This window comes from Coturnix japonica, chromosome Z, assembly GCF_001577835.2.
Source record: "Coturnix japonica isolate 7356 chromosome Z, Coturnix japonica 2.1, whole genome shotgun sequence".
NCBI classification, from domain to species: Eukaryota; Metazoa; Chordata; class Aves; order Galliformes; family Phasianidae; genus Coturnix; species Coturnix japonica.
Window position 1 is genome coordinate 28,757,340 of NC_029547.1, and position 19,751 is coordinate 28,777,090.

Consider the following 19,751-nt stretch of genomic DNA (forward strand, 5'->3'; position numbering starts at 1 on the left):
AGTTGTTTCTCACAGGTCTGAGATCATGATGGTGGGATACTTATGCCAGCACTAAAAGCTAAGAGAATCATATTTTTTAAAAGAGCTCTGACAAAAGACAGAGGGAGTATATTAACCTCCTTGTCATGTAATTTCAAAATTTCAACTAAGCATGTTATCAGAATTTCCTCTGACACATGGTAAGCTTAATGTGCAAAAGCTGCAGAATATTTGATGCTAAAAACAAAAAAATGGGATGAAGCTCTTCCAAGGAGACAATGTTTCTTTTATTTTTTTGCATATAGGATTGAATGTTCAATCAATTTATGTAATCTGAAGTAGCTGAGAAAAATAACCAATGTTATTTAAAAAGGAAGGAGCAGAAAGCTGGCTTCGAGCACCAAGCTGCTGTGCAGAGCACTTGCTTGAGTGACAGAGATGATGCAGACAGCGGGGGACAGTGTTTCCGCAGTTACAAACTATGCCAAGAGATGTCCCTATATACAAACACATCTGAGCAAAGCTAACCGGAGCATTCCCTAGCTGCCTCGTGCTTGCTCACAGAAGCACTGTTATTAAATGCATTACTAAACCATAGTGAATATGGATTGGAAGAAAAGTTTCATGTGCATGTCGATATTATTATAATGGAAAGCCAACTTTTATCTCAGTGCTGCTGGACTACATTTAGCTCATACGTGCTCTTTAGAAATAAAACAGATCAGCCTCTGCATAGGCTGTCTACCTGTTGGAGTTCAGAGGATACAGGAAGTCAGGAAGAAACTTCCAGTGGTGCTGGAGTTATTCAACACGGAAAGGTCTAGGCTATGGGTGTTATACCTTTTGGCTTTTCTGTTTTGCACTGAGTGACAAGGAGTTGTCTTGGACTGTATATAAAATACTTAATGTCTTTAATGTATATAAGTAACAAAGCTTATTTTACTTTTTATTAAAACATAAAAGAGGGCAAAAAAACCATAGAACTAGTAAAATATTTACCTTGTTTTCCTGAAACTAGTGAACATGTTAACTTGTTAAGTAGTCTGATGAAATATCACAAGCCCAAGTTTAATACTTAAATGAGAAAAATTACGTGACTGCTTAATAACAAAAACTGCACATCTTCACAGGCACACACACCTTGGTATGTTGAAATATTATTATTGGGAAACACTGTGTTTTACTTGCCAAGTGTTGCAAGAGCATATATATAATACATGTCAGTTTTGACCTGACTGTGTGTGATGGGTGCAAAATGCAGTCAGCACTGCACTGCACCCTCCACTCCAGTGCATTTTGTTGTTACCTACGCAGTCCATGCTTGAGCTATGAGCAAAAATATTGCTAAAAAACACATAGTGATATTAAAAGTTCATGATCATGTGGGGCTGCATTACTATCTGCCCAGGGCCACCTGCAGCCCACAGACCGCAGGTTGGATATGTATGGTTAGACGTGTTTTAGAATAAAAGTTCAGGTTGATCTGTAAGCACAACAGTTCATTTTCCTTCCTTCTGCTTTTCAAAAGTTGATCTCTTTATTGGTGCAACAGATGATTCTCCAGGATTCAGTCATATTCTCTACAGGCAATTCTAAAATTCGTTATATGAGAAGTTTTGACTCTATGTTGAAGAAAAAAGCATAGTGATTTTTAAAGGAGGGGTTAAGGGGCAAGCATATGCAAAAGCAGTAAGTTCTGAGGTGTGTCCATTCAGTAGAGGAGACAAGTTGGAGCTGAAGAAGGGAGGGAGGGAGGAAATGGGGACAGACACTAGAAACAAATTACAGGGCTGAAGAGAACCACAATAAATTGTCTTGGCCTGTTTGACGCTACAGACAAACTACTCTTTTCAAACTTGCTGCAGAACATCTTTTGTTCTGAATCAGTGCTCAGGCTTTGCTTGGAGTACACAAGGGCTTGACTGGGTTGTTTTTTTTACTGATTCTCACTTTCTAATCTGCCAAGTCACACACAAATACATTGACCAGGAGGCAAAGACTTGATATGTGTATTGGCTGGTCAAGATGTGTATTGACTGCAAAGAGGCCACCTTACAGACCCTTCAGGCAGCAGGGGTGGGGCAGCAGGGCAGATGGCTTTGTTCTACATGTTTGTTTGTTTTTTTCCTCTGCCTGCAGGCTGGAGCTACGGTGGTCTCACATTGAAATGCAGCAGACTGAATATGAAGTGTGTGAGAACGTGGGGATGGTGTCCCTGAAAATCACCAGGGCAGGACACTCTGCTGACTCTGCTTTTATCACAGTGAAGGTAAAGATGAAATGAGTTTTTAACTGGAAACTGAATAACAAGCAGTGGAGCCCATGAGTTTCTTCCTTAGAGCTGAGAGGTATTTCATTAATTAGTAAAAAGGTCATACAATTGAATCCAGGCTTCCTGGGAATTTATTCTGCCTTGTACAGATAGCTGAAAATTTTCTGACAGAAGAGTTTTGAGAAGAAACGCTGGGAAGCCCAAACAGGCATGTTTTGGAGTAGTGTTGTAGTTCTGACGAGCTTCTGTGACAGAGCAAGCTGTTAGGCTGGGTTTCCAGGATCTGCCACTCCAGATCCAGGCTCTGTGCAGTTCCTGACTGAGGGACCTGGGATCTCTTCCCCTGCCCAGGCTGAGCAGCCCAGCACCTATTGCAGCTTCAGCTTCACAGTAAGCCAGTCTCCATCTCCTTATATCTCTCTGCCCAAGGAACCCTCACACCTTCAGTAACAGGATATTTTGTATGCTTGAAGAAATAAATTGAAAGCTGCATATTTTTATTCTTGTAAAATAGGTATTGTGCAATTTGACATTACAAGTTTTATTTTTCCTCTTAGAATGGAAGTCCCAAGATTTTCTAGCAGTCTTTGCTAGCAAAACACTATCAGGTTCCCTTACAGTTACATGATAGACCTGATTGGAAATGTAGTTCTGTCTTTTTTCCCTTAGGAGTCAGTGAGAGTTATGCTATGACTTCAGCAGGGGCCATTCTGCCTTATCCTTCGTAGACTCCAGCAAATTCAAACACGCTGGTGTCCCTTTACATGTATACAGTCACACGTATCCCAAAGAGTCTGTTGGGCTGTCAGGCAGATCTCTGTGCAAACTCTCCTTCCCAGATCTCTCAAAGGGCAGAATGGGCAAACACAGCCTGGCTGATGCTGCCCTTCCAAGAAGCCAATATGTACCCATCCCAGAGTTGGGTTTCCAGGCCTGGTGACCAACAAAGTGATCTGATGCTGTCCAGCTGCAACCTGGGGCAAGATTTTAAGATGAGTGAATGTTTTTTTGATGGTAAGTTTTAAACCACAAGCAAGGATGAAATGACAGGTGCATATTGCAGGGCTATCCTGTAGGCCTTCATTTTGTTTTTCAGCGTAAGCACAGATAAAGCTTGGCATGTCTCACTGGGACCCCATGAGGAGACATGCTGTGCCTTCAGCACAGAGCAGAATGCATTGGTTTGGTGAAGACTGCTTAATTTCTTTGCAGGTCAATGAAATATCTGCTCTGCTGGGAAAGGACTTTACAGTGATTCCCTCCAAACTTATTCAGTTTGATCCAGGTATGAATGAGAGCACTGACTAATTTTTAAATGAATTCCCTGATTTTGAAAGTGTGAACTGTCATTTTGGAAAATGAAACCTGTTCTGTGTTCATAGGTAGAGGAATTGAATAGGAATAAAGATATCTGGGTTCGTTTTCTGGAAGTACTTTAGGTAACCTTGCTGTCACATTTTAGTCTCTAAGCAAAAAAAAAAAAATAGATCTGGGGGAGAGCTGCATGATTCAGCACTTGGAGATTTGGTTTCATCTGAAAAAATTGCCTTTGCCCATGTAAACAGATTATCTGGGAATGAGAACCCAGTTGTTGTCATAATAATTCCATTTGTACATGCTAGACTGAATTTTTGGAACACATTCTGTAGGCAAATACTAGGATTTACTAGAGTTGATAAAAGAAGGGGTCCTCAGAGGCCTCTGAATGTATCCTGCAATAGCAGTAGATGTTGTGCCACCACTGCCAGGAGTAGGATTCAAATGGCTTAAAGTCACTATGGCTACAGAGGAGACAGGGGGAAGGTGGAAATTATCCCTAATTTTCAGTGTTCTGGAACACTCATGGCATCTTTGAAATAGATAAGCCACTCTCTGAGACTCTTTATTTAGTATTAGTTTTATTACAATATTATTTCTATTTAAATAAAAGAGAGAACAAAGATGAGTGATATCAGTGTAAAAAAATCAACCTTCATACCGCACTTACTCAGCATTCCGGCTCTCTTTCCTCTAAAGTACTGTGCAATCAGATTTATCAGCCTTTAGACTGAAACGGATAGAGATGATCAGAAAGAGATTTTCTGTGCAAGGCTTTTCCATGGAATTTTCCTTTTCTGCTCGTATAAGCAGATTCTGCAAAGCAAGGTATCCAAGTAGCTTGGTGCTTTTTCTGTTTATAGTGGTAAGCCACAGGAAAATTAACTATGAACATGGACAGGAGATGCACACTGTTTCCCTTTTGTGGATACATTCTTGTTTCAGCCAGCTGTGCTCTCTCATGTTGTCTTGTGCTGCTCTCTTTGAAAGTCCTTTGTTTAGGCTTAGCCAGGAAGGACCCTCTGGATTAGTACATTCAGGGCATCAATTTCTAGTCAAGAGCTTTGATATTTATTCATTAATCATATTTATTGCATGTTTAGTAAATGTAGTTGTAAATCTGTTACAAAACTGAACAACAGCTATGCCAATTCATGGTACTGATTGGCACATTAGACTTGACTCAATAAATTGTAAATGCAAGTTAGGGGCAGGAGGAGGTTCTATCCAAGTTTGTGGGTCTATTTGTGCTAACTAAGCACAAGTTCTTTGCCAGAGGATTCAAACTGAAAAGGAGCAAGGATATGGTAAGTGTCACAAGATTGTAGAGATTTTATTTCAGTATGTCGCTGTTGTATCTTTGACATTAAGTCTGGATGTCAGCACTGGGTTTTTAGAAACAGTTTCCAAGATGTTTCTGTGATAGCAGTATGTACACTGAAATCAGTTTCTGTTGTGCTACCTCTGACTTTTTCCAGACAATTTTTAAAGCTTTTTTAAAAGATTTTATTTTATTTTATTTCTAATAACCATCCTGATCCTTTATGTTGAAATGATCTTTTCCCTTTCCCACTAATGCAAGCCTGAAGTTACCTGGTAAAGACAGTCAAAATTTTGCAACCAGGTGTAAAATATGTCTTCTGAGAGGCTGTACTTCAAGCTAGTGCATTCTTTTATCCTTTTGCAGGTATTTTAGATGAAGCATTCAGCATAATATCATATGCTACATTTTATCTTGAAAGTTCCAAAAATCCAAAATTCGTGTATTGTTCTGTAAACATTTTTCAAATTTAAAGCAGCTTTTTGTTACAGTATGTGCTCTCAAACTGAATCAGCATTGTTTGGGAACAAATTTGAACCTTAAGTTATTTAGAAGAACAGCAGGAGTCCAGTCAGTTGGTAGCACAACAATAGCATACACAAGCTACTTCATTCTAGCTGCAGACATGTTAATTAATATATTTCTGACACTCTGATTGATTGAAATAGCAATTAAAGAGTAATTAAAATGTTTATTTCTGTTAGGAATGTCAACCAAGATGTGGAATATAGCAATTACTTATGACAGATTAGAGGAAGATGATGAAGTCTTTGAAGTAGTTCTGAACTCCTCTGTGAATGCTGTTCTTGGCACCAAGACAAAAGCTGTAGTGAAAATTTTGGACTCAAAAGGAGGTATTCTCTTTTGATCTTCATCTTTAAACTGTGGGACAATCTTGGCTAGGTAGCTACTTATTTTCAACCACAAGTTGTTCCTAACACTTACCTTCACATCAAAATGCTTACTTTCTTTTCAGAGAAAACAAGCCTGGCAGTTGCAGACCATTTGTTCTCTCAAACAATCATATCCATCATCTTAAGAAACACAGCATGGGGAAAGCAACAAGTACAAAAAGAGAAGAGTGGAGGGGAAACAAGCCACTTTTCATAACAACATGAATTCAACTCTCATTTATTGAAGTGAAAAAAGGGATTTTTGACTCCATTAGATTTTTTCCCCCCAGTGACTGTATAACATTGGTTACACGCTTCTGAAAAAGATTGACTTTCCTCTCAAAAATGAATCTTAACAACTAGACTCAGCTCTCAGAATAACATTTTCTAATGCCTAACAATCACAATCTACAACATTACAGTGCACAGCAGTGATTACTAAAGAGTTTAGGCCTTTATTTCTTTATTATTATTGTGTTTTTCAGTAAGCAAATGTGGTGCCTAAAAGCTTACCAAAAAAGCAGCAGAAAAATACAAGTGATTAGCAAAGCAGATGAATCTTGTGAAAGCTGAAGTATGTTTTCCCTTCTGGCGCTTACTGAAACTATATTTTAAATGGATGTGCTATAATGAATGAGGCTTGATTTTACAAAAAATAAAATAAATCATTTTAAAAATGCAGATTTAGTTTTTCTCATAATGTAAAAATATTCATTGACATGGCTAGATTGAAGGAACAACTATGTCCAAGTTTCTGGATAGGAAATTGGCTAGTCATTATGGGAATATTACAAATATTAGTCAAAGACACCCATCCTTGCCCAAAAACTCAGCACTCCAAACCCTAATTTATGCCTGGAAACTGCTATATTCAGCAGATGTTTGGTAGGGATTCTGATCTGTGATTAGATAGACACAGTACATACAGAGATTGTTGTAGTCATAGACAGTTTTAATTAAGGAAACTCCATAAAAAAGGATGACTGAACAAACAGAAAATCAACTACATCAAGTGAAAGTATCTTCCAGCTTCTAATGACAAGCTGTTTATGTGGCCGTGTCAGTGTGACCAGTTGTCTGCTCATGTAGCTAGAACTGACCATCTGCCATTTTTTATGCTTTCAGGTCAGTGCAGTTCTTTACATTCTTCCAGCCAAAGCAAGCAAGACTTCTGGAGGAGAGGCACACTGTCTGCAGTTTCCTCAGGTTCCTCATCACCTCCTAGGCCTGGCAGTGTTCACCTGGAAGGGATCCCACCACCTCCTTCCAAAAGGATGAGAGAGCACAGAGGTGACACACTGCAAGAGCGCAGCTTGGCATATCAGTCAAAGGCCAGGCTGAGAGTGACTGGAAATGGCAGAATAGTAAGAAACTAATTTTGTGATTAAGCTGATTTATGAGTTAATTTGTATTTGCTGTTCTCATTTGCTTGTTCTGTTTTTGCAGTTACTGTGCAATAACTACAAACAACCTGAGTTTGCTTTGAGTTTGACCTAAGAGTTGTATAACTATTTAAAATACTTTGGGAAGGGCAGGAGGGGCACGGGAATGTTTCCTGATTTTGAAGATCTATGTATGTATGAGAGAGGAATAAAAAAAGAGTTGGCCAAGGAAACATGCAGCAAGCAACATCAATAATTATGTAGGTTCTGATCTTATCTAAGTTGTGGGTCAGCTAGAAGAAAGGCACTGAGTTTCACTGAAATCTCTAGCATCATTCTAATATGGAAACTGTAAGTCTGGTCTTGAAGTTGCATGGATGAAAATATTGTTATCTTAAGCAGGGTATAGTTACTGCCCATTGAATTTTCCTGTTTAAGTAAAGTTAGTTTCACTAGGTGCTTTAGTCACATTCTGATACTGTGATTTTAGAAATTAATCTGATTATAAGTGCACTTCTAAAGTGAGCTGTTTTCAGAGGCCATCAATTCCCTTTTTCAGAACTAAACCAAGATATATTGTGCATGACTTGTAACCTATACTACATAGTAAATCTTGTATGTTTTTTTTTTTTCTCTTTTTCTGTTATGCCTAAATACACCCATCTCATTCTTATATTCTATCCTTTTTTTTTTTTTTTTTCCAGGTTCATCCTTCATCTGTATTTAGAAATGGAACAGATGTGGTTTACAAAGTAAGAGTACAATGAGTATTGGTATGATTTATTTCTGATTCTGTTATTTCCTGGCTTTATGTAGACCAATGCTTTATTTTTCTATGTATCTTTTTTTCTCCTTTGTATAATTTGATTTACAACAATTTATATTATTGCTCGAGTGGATTGCTCGTGGGCAGGAGAAGACAGTATTCCAAAGTTGCTTGTAAGTGCTAACTCTCTCTTTTACCCCTCCTGTTTTGCTTGTTCCTGATACTGTGAAACCAAGTACCATGGGATGGTATCGCTCAAAATAGAGGATGACACCTCATCAGCTAAAGCAAACAAGAAGGCTGAAGTGTCAGTAATTAACCAAGCACAATCACAGATAAATGCCATTTCCACTAGGAAGACAGAAATCCCACAAGCTGATAAGGCAGAACTGGCACCTGAATCAGGCTCAAGACGTCAGGTATGAAACCTTTTGTTTTCACAGACATTTTTACCATCTGTTTTCAGTCGTGCTCTTTCCCAGAATGAGTTAACACCTCTGAGGTCTGAAGCCTGACTCTTTCTGTTCCAAAACAAAGTTTAAACAATACACAGACAACAGTTCAGTCCTTAAAGAGTTTTCATGTCATTAAGTGTTATAATGAGCTGTTTCATCAGTTTCATGTAGCTTGTTTTGTGTAATTATTTTCTTTTGAAAGTTCAAATGCCATTCCCTTTTCCAGGACTTTCACTCATTTTCAAGGGCCTGTACACCGGATTTGAAGGGGCTCATGCATTATGAAGAAAACACTCAAAAGTTATTTCAGTGTGATGGGATAGAATGGAAATTTTGGAGTTCCCAAAGCAAGGTAAAAATGTCATGGGTATGCATCTGGATTAGAGCGTGGAATCTACAATAAGCAAGACTTTGAAGTTATGGATTTGCAAGGAGATAATATGGATTATTGATTTGCAAGGAGATAAAAGAATTGTCCACAGGGAGGTCTGCTGTCACCAGAAGAGATGATTCCCAGAGACAAGACGAGGGCTTTATGCTAGGGTTACCTTTCATCTGTCACCCATAGGTGCTACTATACAAACCAAGTGGGCACAAATGTACTGATACTTCTGGGAATAATTTTATGAGAGAACCAGTGAATGAAGTCTATGATATAATTGGTGTGATTTAATAAAGCCAGATAACCTAGGCACTCTATAAGCATACATCCTCTCTCACCACTTACAATCTCATAATGAACTGTGCTACACTGCATTCCCTACACAGACCACAGGAGCCAGAAACATTATCCAAACTAATTTACACTCTTGAGAAGATTTCTGGATCTGAGACCTTATGTCAGTTTTAAGCTACTGATAACAAATAATAGGATCCTCCAAGAGACATGTCGTTCTTTACATCTTTTAATTGATGTTTTAGCTCTGCTGACGTATATCAAAGTCCATGTTCATTTGGAACAGAGTGGTCTTGCAGCTCGGAAAGCAAATAGTATGCTGGGCTCCATCAGAAGAGGGGTGGCCAGTAACAAGGAGGTGGTTGTCCCTCTCTACTCTATCTTTGTGAGGCCCCATCTGGTGTACTCTATCCGGGTCTGGAGTGCCCAGTACAAGAAAGAAAGGAAGCTGTTGGAGAGGGTACAGAGGAGGGCCACAAAGATGATCAGAGGGGTGGAGCACTTCTCCTACAATGACAGGCTGAGGGAGCTGTGCTTGTTCAGCCTGCAGAAAAGAAGGCTGCAGGGTGACTTCATTGCAGTCTTTCATTACCTAGATGGAACCTATAAACAGGAGGGGAGTCAACTCTTTGGAAGTGTAGACAACAACAGGACAAGGGGAAATGGTCTTAAGTTGAAGGAGGGAAGATCTGGGTTGGATGTCAAGGGAAAGTTCTTTACTAGGAGACTGGTATGGTGCTGGAACAGGCTGCCCAGAGAGGCTGTGGATGCCCCATCCCTGGAGGTGTTCAGGGCCAGATTGGATGGAACCCTGGGCGGCCTGGTCTGTTATTCAATGGGGAGGTTGGTGGCCCTGCCTGTGGTGTAGGTGTTGTGGATTCATGGCCCTTGAGGTCCCTTCCAACCTGGGCCATTCTGTGATTCTGATTCTGTGATTCTGTGATCCTGGAGAGGCCATATGCAGCACATCCAACCTCCAGCTTGATTATTAATGTGTAGAGCTGACTACTGTGAGTAAGAGTTGTTTTTCCTTTTCATCTTTCATTTTAGGAAGCAAGCATGAAAAAATGTCCCTCTGGATGGCATCATCATGATGGCAGCTGCTATTTCCTTGTAGTGAATCAAAAGGTCACCTGGGATACTGCTGCTCAGGCCTGCAGAGAACAGTAAGAGACTTTTCCAAACAAACATTTGCTGTGCAGTGGTTGTTTTCCTTCCTAAGGTTGTGCTGATTCAGCTAAGTCCCACTTCTGTTATGCTGCACGGCACCAGAGTGATTTAACAAGCTGTAGGATTATGACCCCGTGGAAAACAGAAATATTATTACATTACGTTTTGCTTGGTTATCCTATCTTACTCACTACATTAATTCCTGTCTGTTTCCCACTGGGAGGTGCATGCCTTAGTGTGGCAGAAGAGAAATATGGCAAAAATTCAGCCTTCTCTGATCCACTGCTTCCTTTGCTCTACCTTCAGGTGATAAAAGTAACAGCACAGTCCACCAGCTCCTGTGTTCCTCATAGTATCCTTCTAAAGAAGTAGCTCCTCAGATTCTGTTACTAATCAAAAACCTTAACATTCAATCTTACAGAAAAATTCTGTCTGCTAAGGATAAATGAAAACTAATTAATTATTATAATAATTGTCTCAAAGAAGGAGGCAAATATAAAATTCACCATACAAGCTAGTCTTGATCTTTGGAGGCTTGCTTTGTTGTTTTGGTTTTCAGAGTTTAGGACTGAAAGAAATGCTAGCTGTGGCAACACTGAGCTTGCCCCACGATTTTGTATGTTCTGTATCTTGTGCTGAATTCTGAGGCCCAGATTGAACAAAACAAGGGACTTGGATAGATCGCTTCCATTGCTCTGTGAAATCAAAACTGAAACATAGATAGACTGGACATGAAAGAAACAGAATATATTCATATATTCGGTAAGCAGCCAAAGAGCATGCACGGAAACACAGACCAGCAGGCATAACAAAACTTGATTCATTCCAGTCAGTTATATAATCTTATTTTGTCTTGGTAGTGGGCAAACGGAAACTCTACCTTCTAGCTGATGGAAGATACTTTTATGGAAACTCACCACAAATTTCACATTGTTGGTTATTTTACCTAACGATTCAATTTGTCCAAGTAAAGTTGTCAGCTGTGAATATTCTTTTTTTTTTTTTTTTTTTCTTTTTTTCTGAAAGACTCTACATTCAGTTGCTTCCTGGGGAATTCTCAGTGAATTAATCACATTAATGGCTGTGAGGTGTTCCCATTTCCTAAAAGAGTGTGTTCCTAAGGACACATACTGTTTGTAGGAGATAACTTTGTGCTGAAGGCTACAGTGTGTAATACAGAAGTAACAGTAAGTTAGTGACAGCGTGAAACAGCCACACAAAGAGTCAAGGCATATCACAGTCCCCAAGCAAACGAATCCTAGGGCAGTGACAATTTAATTAATGTCAGATTACCACAGACTGGGGAAGCTTTATCACGGTAAATGAAATACTCCTGACCTCCACCTGGAACAGATTTACAAAAGTACAACCCCAGGCACACACTTAAAAGTGTTGCTAGAAGATAACTGAATACTTATTTTGTGCTTTTGCTCTCCTCCCTGGGCCCCCCATCATCCATCCCTTCCAATTCTGGTGTTTCTGTAGTTAATATTCCTAATACTTCCACTGTAGTCATTTAAATGACTGGTGTTTTCCAGCAAGAAAATGAAATGAGCATGGTTGCCATTCCTCTGTTTTTAGTATATCATACAAACAGTAGATACTGAATTAAAAAAAATAAAAAATAAAAAACAAGCACAGAATAATTCATATTTAGACAAAAAAGATGTTATTTTCAATTCCCATTCAATTTTGTTGCTGAACTTTTGAAAGTATATAAGACAGGAGAAAAGCACACTGTTAAAGATGGAGTAGTCTGCAACTAATCAATCATCCCAAGTTGATGGACTTGAGACCAAACTATTCGGTGAAAACAATGCTTTTCATTTGTTGTGGTAGCAGTTACTGTCTGGATGTAACTGTATGCACATGGGCTTATGCAAACCTGATTGGGCTTCTTTTGCTGTATTTTGCATCAATGAGCTTTGACATGCATTGTTTCCATTTGTTACAAATGGCATACCAGTCTTTGGTTGCCATATGCAAAGGTAAAAGACAACAGAAATATGTGTTTGTTTTGACTCAGATTGCTGTGTGCCATGGTGACAGTGAAACTGAAAACAACTCTCAGCTCATTGCTCTGAAAACCTTGACCTGTTTCAAAACCTCCTCCAATACATTGGAGGGAAAAGTAAATTCATTTCTCTAGATTCATTTCTTAGGGATGAAGAAACTCTTGGCAACATGAAGAGAAGCATCTGAGGGATATTATGGCTCAGTGATCACAAAGCAGCCTGATTCAGCAGCCATTTTGGTCATTTATGCTGCAATTCTTGTTTATCCCATAGGAACACTGTTTCCGTAGGCATCAGTGCAGTAGGACTCACTGACAGGAGATAGTTTCACTGCTGCCACTGAGGGGACTCTTCACTGGAAAGACAGAATCCACTGTTGCTTGTTTTGCCCTATTAGCCAAACCGTGCCTTCGTCTCCCTGAAGTTAAATAATTATTGATAATCTAAGTATGATCCAATTTTCAATCTTTTACAAACAGCTTATTAAGGAAGGGGCTGTTCTTTTGTTCTCTGTACATTAGCAACACATGGCTTCAGTCCATGGGAATTACAGGCAAAGCCATAGTACCATGATGGTTAGATTCTTCATGACAACTCAGCAATGCACGATGCAAAGCAGTATGGACCCTTCTGCTTTCCTTTCCCAATGCTGTGCTAGTTCTCCAACTGATTTAACTTGCATTATTGCCAGTGACTTCAGCACAGTGACTAAGATACCTAGAGTCATTTTAAAGGCTGAGGGTGTCTTGTCTGATTTTCAAAAGCCACTCCAGAAATGTAGGGCTGCTGTAAGCTCTACATCATGTCTACCAGTCTCATCTGAATGTTCTGATTACAAAGAGGTGTCATAAGCAACACTAGGCAGCTATTTCAGGGCACCGGGATTACTCCCCAGGCAGCCAAACAAAAGCCTGTGTTAATGAGAGCAGAGACTTTCAGTCACTTCCCCCTTCCTTCACTGTCAGCTTGGGATGTGAATTTACTGCAGCAGTTCATATCAGGTGTCCTCCCATGCTGTGAAGATCTCCAATACTATTTGAGTGTGCTTTTGCAGAATTTCAGTTTATAAGAGTGGTACAAAGCTGTTTGAAGCGTACTGCTTAAGTTAATGTAAAATCAGGAAAGTCTGCATGCTAAATGTTTTGCATATAACTTTTGAAGCACAAAGGAATGATTTGCAAATGGACTGACCTAGCACAGGAATCAGTACTGTGATTTATTTTATTTTTACTTGTTGATAGGTTTTTTTTTTAGTTTTTTTTTTTAAGGGGTTTTTCTTTTTTCTTTTTTCTTTTTTTATTTTTTTTAAGTTTATTAAACAGTATGATATCCTCTGGAGTAATTCATATTATGAAGTGGTAAGTTTATACATCTCAATAAATAACATTATCTGTTTAATGGCTATAAGTCTCTTAAGAGTGGGAGTCAAAGGGTCGTGGCCAGCCTCTTTTCAACAGTGTGTGGGGACAGGACAAAGGGAAATAGCCATAAACTGGAGCATAGGAATTTCCACAATAATATGCAAAAGAACTTCACAGCGAGGGTGATGGAGCACTGGAACAGGCTGCTCAGGGAGGTTGTGGAGTCTCATTCTCTGGAGATATTCAAGAGCCACCTGGACGACTACCTGTGCAGCCTGCTGCAGGGAGCTTTCTTTGGCAAGGGAGTTGGACTCGATGATCTCCAAAGGTCCCTTCCAGCCCCTACAGTTCTGTGATGCTGTGATTACCTTGTCATTTCCTGTGTCTGGACATCTAAGGGCACAGGTTAGTCAAATTATTGTAAGTGGTACTTCAGAACTGCTTTCATTTCCCTACAATACAGCAAAACCCCTTACTAGGTGTAACAATTAGAGTGCTTGTTCTCCCTTCAGCCACGCATTTCTCAGACTGTATTTAGAAAGCACTCTTATGGAGAAAAGATTAGATAACATTATAATTATTGCAGTGCTTTCTCAGTGCTGAAGTCTCTCTGTGGTACTGGAATTGAAGTAAAAGTCTGAAACTGTCATTGCTCAAACCACCCCTGTATATAAAAAATATGTAGTCAGTAATACAAATTGACACTTGTTATTTGTTTTTAGTTTTCCTAAAGCAATTTAAACAACAGGGATAAATGATGCTTACCTAGAGCAAATGACTTAAGTTCTGGTGCTTTGATTGTCCTTCAGTAGCAGACAGATAAAATGCTCTGTTTTTGTTCTTGCTTAGCTAATAGTAATGCCACAGAGGCTGCTAAGCAAATTTGTCCTCAGCCCCAGCTTCAGAAACTAGTCAGACACGGTCATTGCAAATGGGAGTGATATTCTGCTGCTGAACCAGTTACCCTGGGAGCATGCCCTGAATAAACTGCTCTGCTTTCCTGGATATTTTATTTGAGGAAGAAGAGGCCAAAACATTCCAGGAGCATTTGCCAGAATAACTGCTTAGTTCCTTTTTCACTGGAAACTTGGTAGATGGACACGGTGGTTGGGCTCAGAGAAGTGGAAACTCTTGTGATGCAAGGGGATGTAGAGTACATGCTAAACTTTGCCAAGAAGCCTGGTCAGAGCCTCTGCAGTGAGCTGGTAGGACAGCACCGCAATCATCCAGTGGAACTTGGGGAGCCTGTACCATGACAGGGTGCACAATGCCTGATCCCTATTAAAGGATGCTTCTAACTACTTTTCTGCAGGGTCAGTGTACTGACCTTTTTGTGTTTCTGAGGCCACCCCTGCACATGTTTAGCTGTGAAAAGGAAATGCCAGTAAGATTCTCTACTCTTTATTCTTTGATGGTGCCAGATCTTAGGAGGCTCTTGGTTGGGCCTGTTACTGTGCAGTTCCTGGTGTAGGGCAGACATGATTGCACAGTGTGAGAGCTAACATAGAGATGTCTTGCAGGCCTTGGTGTACTTGTACAAAGTGGAGTTGTGGACCCACTGTACAAAGGGGCATAAGTAATGTGCAGTTTCACTTGACTGTAGGGTAGGCCTTTGCAGCAGGAGCATACCATCTTGCAGGTCCTCATAAGGAACAGGAATACTAGAAATGCATAGAGCTGAGCTAGTGCATTGGTTTCATTCTAAATCTGGTTAATACCAAACAAAACTGCTCCTAGATCTGAACTGAATGCATAGTCACTGCAAACAACTAGCAGTATTTCTGCACTGCCATTCTACATCAGCTGCCTAAATTACACAGACCTGAAACTATATTATTTAGAGATTTAGTTTCATCATAGCACAGTTCAGAAATATTGGCTGAACTACCAAACTGGAACTGATAGTTTCACTGCTAGGTGAAACTGTATCTTACAATGACTTGGATTTTTATTGTGGAAGATTATTATTCTAGAGAAAATAATGTATCAGTGGTTGTGCCAATGATTTAAAACATAGTTTGTTTGAGTTACATGTCCTGTTTACATTTATTTCAGTTGCTGATACAATTTTTCCATTACGAAATTAGAAAAATCAGTCAAAGACTTCAGTTCTTCTACAAGTAATGTTAAATGTTCATGCAATTATTCTTTCCTTACAGTACTGAGTTTCCTGTAAAATTTCAGGTATATGCTTTATATTAGAATCAGTACTTCTTGTTGATAAGTCCATGGGAGATGTCTGTCACTCTGTGGAATTCTAATTACTTCATCCTCTCTTGTTGATCCTAGATACCTGGGGAGTCTCACAAGTGTGGCTAATGAACAACACATGCAGTGGTTGTGGGATTTCGGTGGGAGGAAGCCCTTTTGGATAGGCAAGTACATCAGTTGACAATAAAGTCTGTTTCCGCAGAAGTCTGCAGTCTACTTTGGAAAGAAGAAACTGCAATAAACATTTCAGCCCAGGATTCAGATATAGCATTGTAATCTACTTTCTGCTGCTTTTGGTATTTCAGAGCAGCCAAAAACAATCAATTTCCTGGCTAACTTTTTTGTATCAAAAGAAAAGTTTATGAAGGTTCACTACTGCTGAGGTGGTGTTTTATTCTATTTATTTATTTATTATTTTTTGCCTTGAAACCTTTCCCATTTTAAAGCTAGCTGGAAAATCAATGGCACCACCTTCAAAAACTGCAATCAATTGGAATCATGTTTAACGGTATAATGATTCTATTGATCTGATGGAAATAAACTCCTCTGATGAGAATGAAGACTATAAGCCCATTTTGTCAAATTTCTGATCGTAATCTCTTCTAGCTAAGAACACAGGTCCCATTTGAAAACATGCCACCCATTTTGGTCTTAAGAACTCAGAAGCTAAGTGAAAATGCATGTTTTAAGATGTGTTAACTAATATGCTTTCAAAAAGGTGAATAGAATCTACAAGGATCTGCAGGATGTTATTTCCAGGTGAAATCTGGATGAAGTCTGAAGCTGTAACATATTTTGTTTGGCTTCCTAAGCATCAAAAGAGAAACTTGCAAGATGAAAAGCATGCAATAAACCACAGAAAGAAAGGAAGTATTTTAGATCCAACCATGAGGAAAAGGATATTTTCTTGTATTCAGATGAATCTAGTTGCCATACAATTATTCAAGTGTATTTTGCTTATATTCCTCCAGATGTTATTTTTTTTTCTTTCAGCACAATACTGTACACATTTTAAACAGAAGGACAAAAAAAAAAAACAAAACAAAAAAAACCAAAAAAAAAACCCCACCACCACCAACAAACAAATAACAAAAAATACTTCCATTGGCATAAGGCTGTGTAGTTGATGAGTGTCACTCATTTGTTCTTACTGATTTCACACAGGCTTGAATGATCAAATCAATCCTGGACACTGGGAGTGGAACGGAGGAGAACCTGTTACCTACATAAACTGGAGGAGAGGCTCCTATCACTTTACAAATAGAGGCAACAACTGTGTAGTGGTGCAGAAGAGAGGAAAATGGCAAGCAACTGACTGCAGGAAGGCCACACGGAACAGCTATATATGTTCAAGAAAGCTGTAAAAAATGGGGATACCTGCTAAAGCATGTAGACATTCGTTTTGTTTCTGTCTACTTATCTGCAGACAAGTAAGGGTATGCAGATAGAAAACTATCTTAATTATCACCAAAGATTATTTTATATGCTGCCAGAGATGCAGATGCTTTGGACTCTTACCAAGAAACAGAGGTCAGTTGTAAACAGCAAGTTCTGGTCAAGGCTTTGATCTCTTTCCAAATACATCTATCTGTCACTTGATTCACTTGTGTTTTCACACTAAAGAACTAGACCTGACAGCCTACATAAAATTTCTGTGTAAACATACTTATTAAAAAAATCAGTCTCAAAGACTGACTGTAGGTTGGCTGATACTTTAATTGAGTTGCAATGAAAACTGCAGTTTTGTCCTGCAGTCACAGAGAAAGAAAGACAGCTTGGGACAGAAGTGAGGGCAGACTCTGCTGGCTATAAACGAGTTCTCTTGGTTGAGGATGGGAGAGACACTATCAGAATACTGGTGCTTCTTCTGTGGATAACCTACTACAATGTTTTACCAACTTGAGTAAAGCCTTTTTATTCCTTCTCTGGCGATCCAAGAACAGTTTCAGATCCAAACAGATCTGCTCACACAGAAATGCATGTCGTTTGACATTCTGTCTAAAATCGTGCAATGCTTTTTGGAGTTCCAGGATATCATTTTTGCAGTGTAATTAAATAATGTGGGCTCTCTAGATCTAATGCTGTCTCAAAGACCGACTTACACATGCACACAGAATTAATACAGAAGCTTAATCCCAGAATAATATCATGAGATATTCAGTGATACATGAACATCAATAGGATTAGTATGTGTGTATAAGCCAATGTAACTGTGAGACTCACATTATATTAAAGCAGCTATGGATTTTGAAAAGTATTAATCTAAGTCCTTATTAGGGATTTAAGGTTTTTAAAAATAATAATAAAAAAATCCAGATTTAGTTCAATGAAAGACTAAAAATCAGCATTTAACAGGGAAAAAAAAAAAAAAAAGCCAACCAGCTGCCCGTAACTTTCCATTTGGTAACATTTTGACCTGTCAACAGACTTGTTTTTGGACCTTCTTACTGTCAGCCCTAGAGTTAAAACAGAAACACGTCCTGAGCTTCCTAAAACAAAATGAAAACTTCTCCCAAACATTCCCTCTGCCCACCAGGAGTGTGTGACAGGTGGTGTGGCACAGCGTATGGAGAATTTGCCCTGTTCCATATGAACTCTCAGCCCTTCCATCTGCCTGCCTGCTGCCGGCAGTTGATTCTGTCCATGCCCTCTATAAGTTCTTCAGTTTGTCCAGCCTCTGAATCAAATGAATTTGTGCACTGTTTCCATCTCTGCTCATACAGAGATACAACATTCTGGGTTGTATTTATCCCTCCTTCTTGTCCGTGGTCTATTAGAATAGGCATGTCAGTAGCTGGACAACTCTTCTATGTAGTGAGGACATTTGTGAAGTTGCTATGGTAAATAAGCACAAGTGCATCACAAGCTTAGACAGAAGACACTGGACAGAACCTTATCACCCTTAATGCTAACATCAACAGATACAACCTAGCATATTTCCAGGACTTTTTTTTTCTGTAATCTTTTTGCCAGGCCCCTAGACACTTCTATAGACAATAACACTTCTGCTTAAGGAGTTACATAAACTAATGCACATATGCTGATTCAAGAATTCCCCAAACCATGTAGCTTCTGAGTACATGTCTAGGCCTGTTTTTACTTCTCATCATTTTCAATGAAAAAAGCCAGTAAGAGTCCAGTAAAGCACATGTGTTATCTCTGATTTTGTTATGGAATCACAGAGAATAATTACTAAGAGAACATGTTAAGATAACCAGAAACTTTTATTACTTTGGGGATTTCCTTCTGTGTTTATTGGTGCTATCTTTATGAAACTTATGTTTAAATACCTCTCCTAATTATTTAAGGAATGACCATAACAGAGAGGCAATTTTGGACTTACAGTTTTTGTTACTTGACCAATAAGTAATAAATGGCTAATGCCTAGACTGAGAAAACAAAGATCTCAGGTTTTTTGATTTTGTTTGGATATGAAGAGGGGATAATTCTCCTGCATTGTACCTTTCTTAAAGTACCTTAAAGTGATTGAAGAATATGAAACCTTCACTATGAAACAGATTGTTACTTCTGCAAAATGTATGTGTTTACTGGTTTCATTAAGTCTACAATGATGTATTCATTAATAAAGCTAAACCTGTTCTATGATACCACAAGGACATTTCTAACTTGAAAGTCTCCTGAATTGTTTTTCAGTACAACAAACTACTCTGAGCATGAGCATGAGCATTGTCTGTCTTTAGAAATGAAATATTTTTTGAGCAACTTTTGTGTCTTTTATTAGAATACCTGAGTTTAAAGAAAACAACATACTCAGAGCAGGGAAGGCATGAGTAAGTCACTTTTTGTTTATTTTCTGTTGTATCAGGAAGCCGATGTCTCTACAAGGTTTAAGAGAGAAAGGGAATAAAATCCTGAAAAGTTACTGGGAACTTTTTCATTCTTCAATACTGTTCGAGTTGGACTTTGAGTACA

The 19,751-nt window shown here is 39.0% G+C and overlaps 1 protein-coding gene across 3 annotated transcripts in view; it reads left to right on the forward strand.

The window, feature by feature from the left end:
- FREM1 (FRAS1 related extracellular matrix 1) overlaps positions 1–19,701 on the forward strand; it is a 65,862-nt gene extending 46,161 nt beyond the window's left edge. For 2 of the 3 annotated variants that reach the window (XM_015849034.2, XM_015849036.2), the window contains 10 exons: positions 2,119–2,248; positions 3,464–3,536; positions 5,594–5,743; positions 6,908–7,146; positions 7,869–7,916; positions 8,167–8,349; positions 8,612–8,737; positions 10,112–10,227; positions 15,897–15,982; positions 16,983–19,701. In XM_015849034.2, the coding sequence (XP_015704520.1) occupies positions 2,119–2,248; positions 3,464–3,536; positions 5,594–5,743; positions 6,908–7,146; positions 7,869–7,916; positions 8,167–8,349; positions 8,612–8,737; positions 10,112–10,227; positions 15,897–15,982; positions 16,983–17,182 (1,351 nt within the window). In that variant the 3' untranslated portion in view covers positions 17,183–19,701. Of the gene's footprint in view, positions 1–2,118; positions 2,249–3,463; positions 3,537–5,593; positions 5,744–5,865; positions 6,888–6,907; positions 7,147–7,868; positions 7,917–8,166; positions 8,350–8,611; positions 8,738–10,111; positions 10,228–15,896; positions 15,983–16,982 lie in introns of those variants that run through there. The other variant, XM_015849035.2, reaches the window with a different exon arrangement.
- The last annotated feature ends 50 nt before the right edge of the window (positions 19,702–19,751 follow it).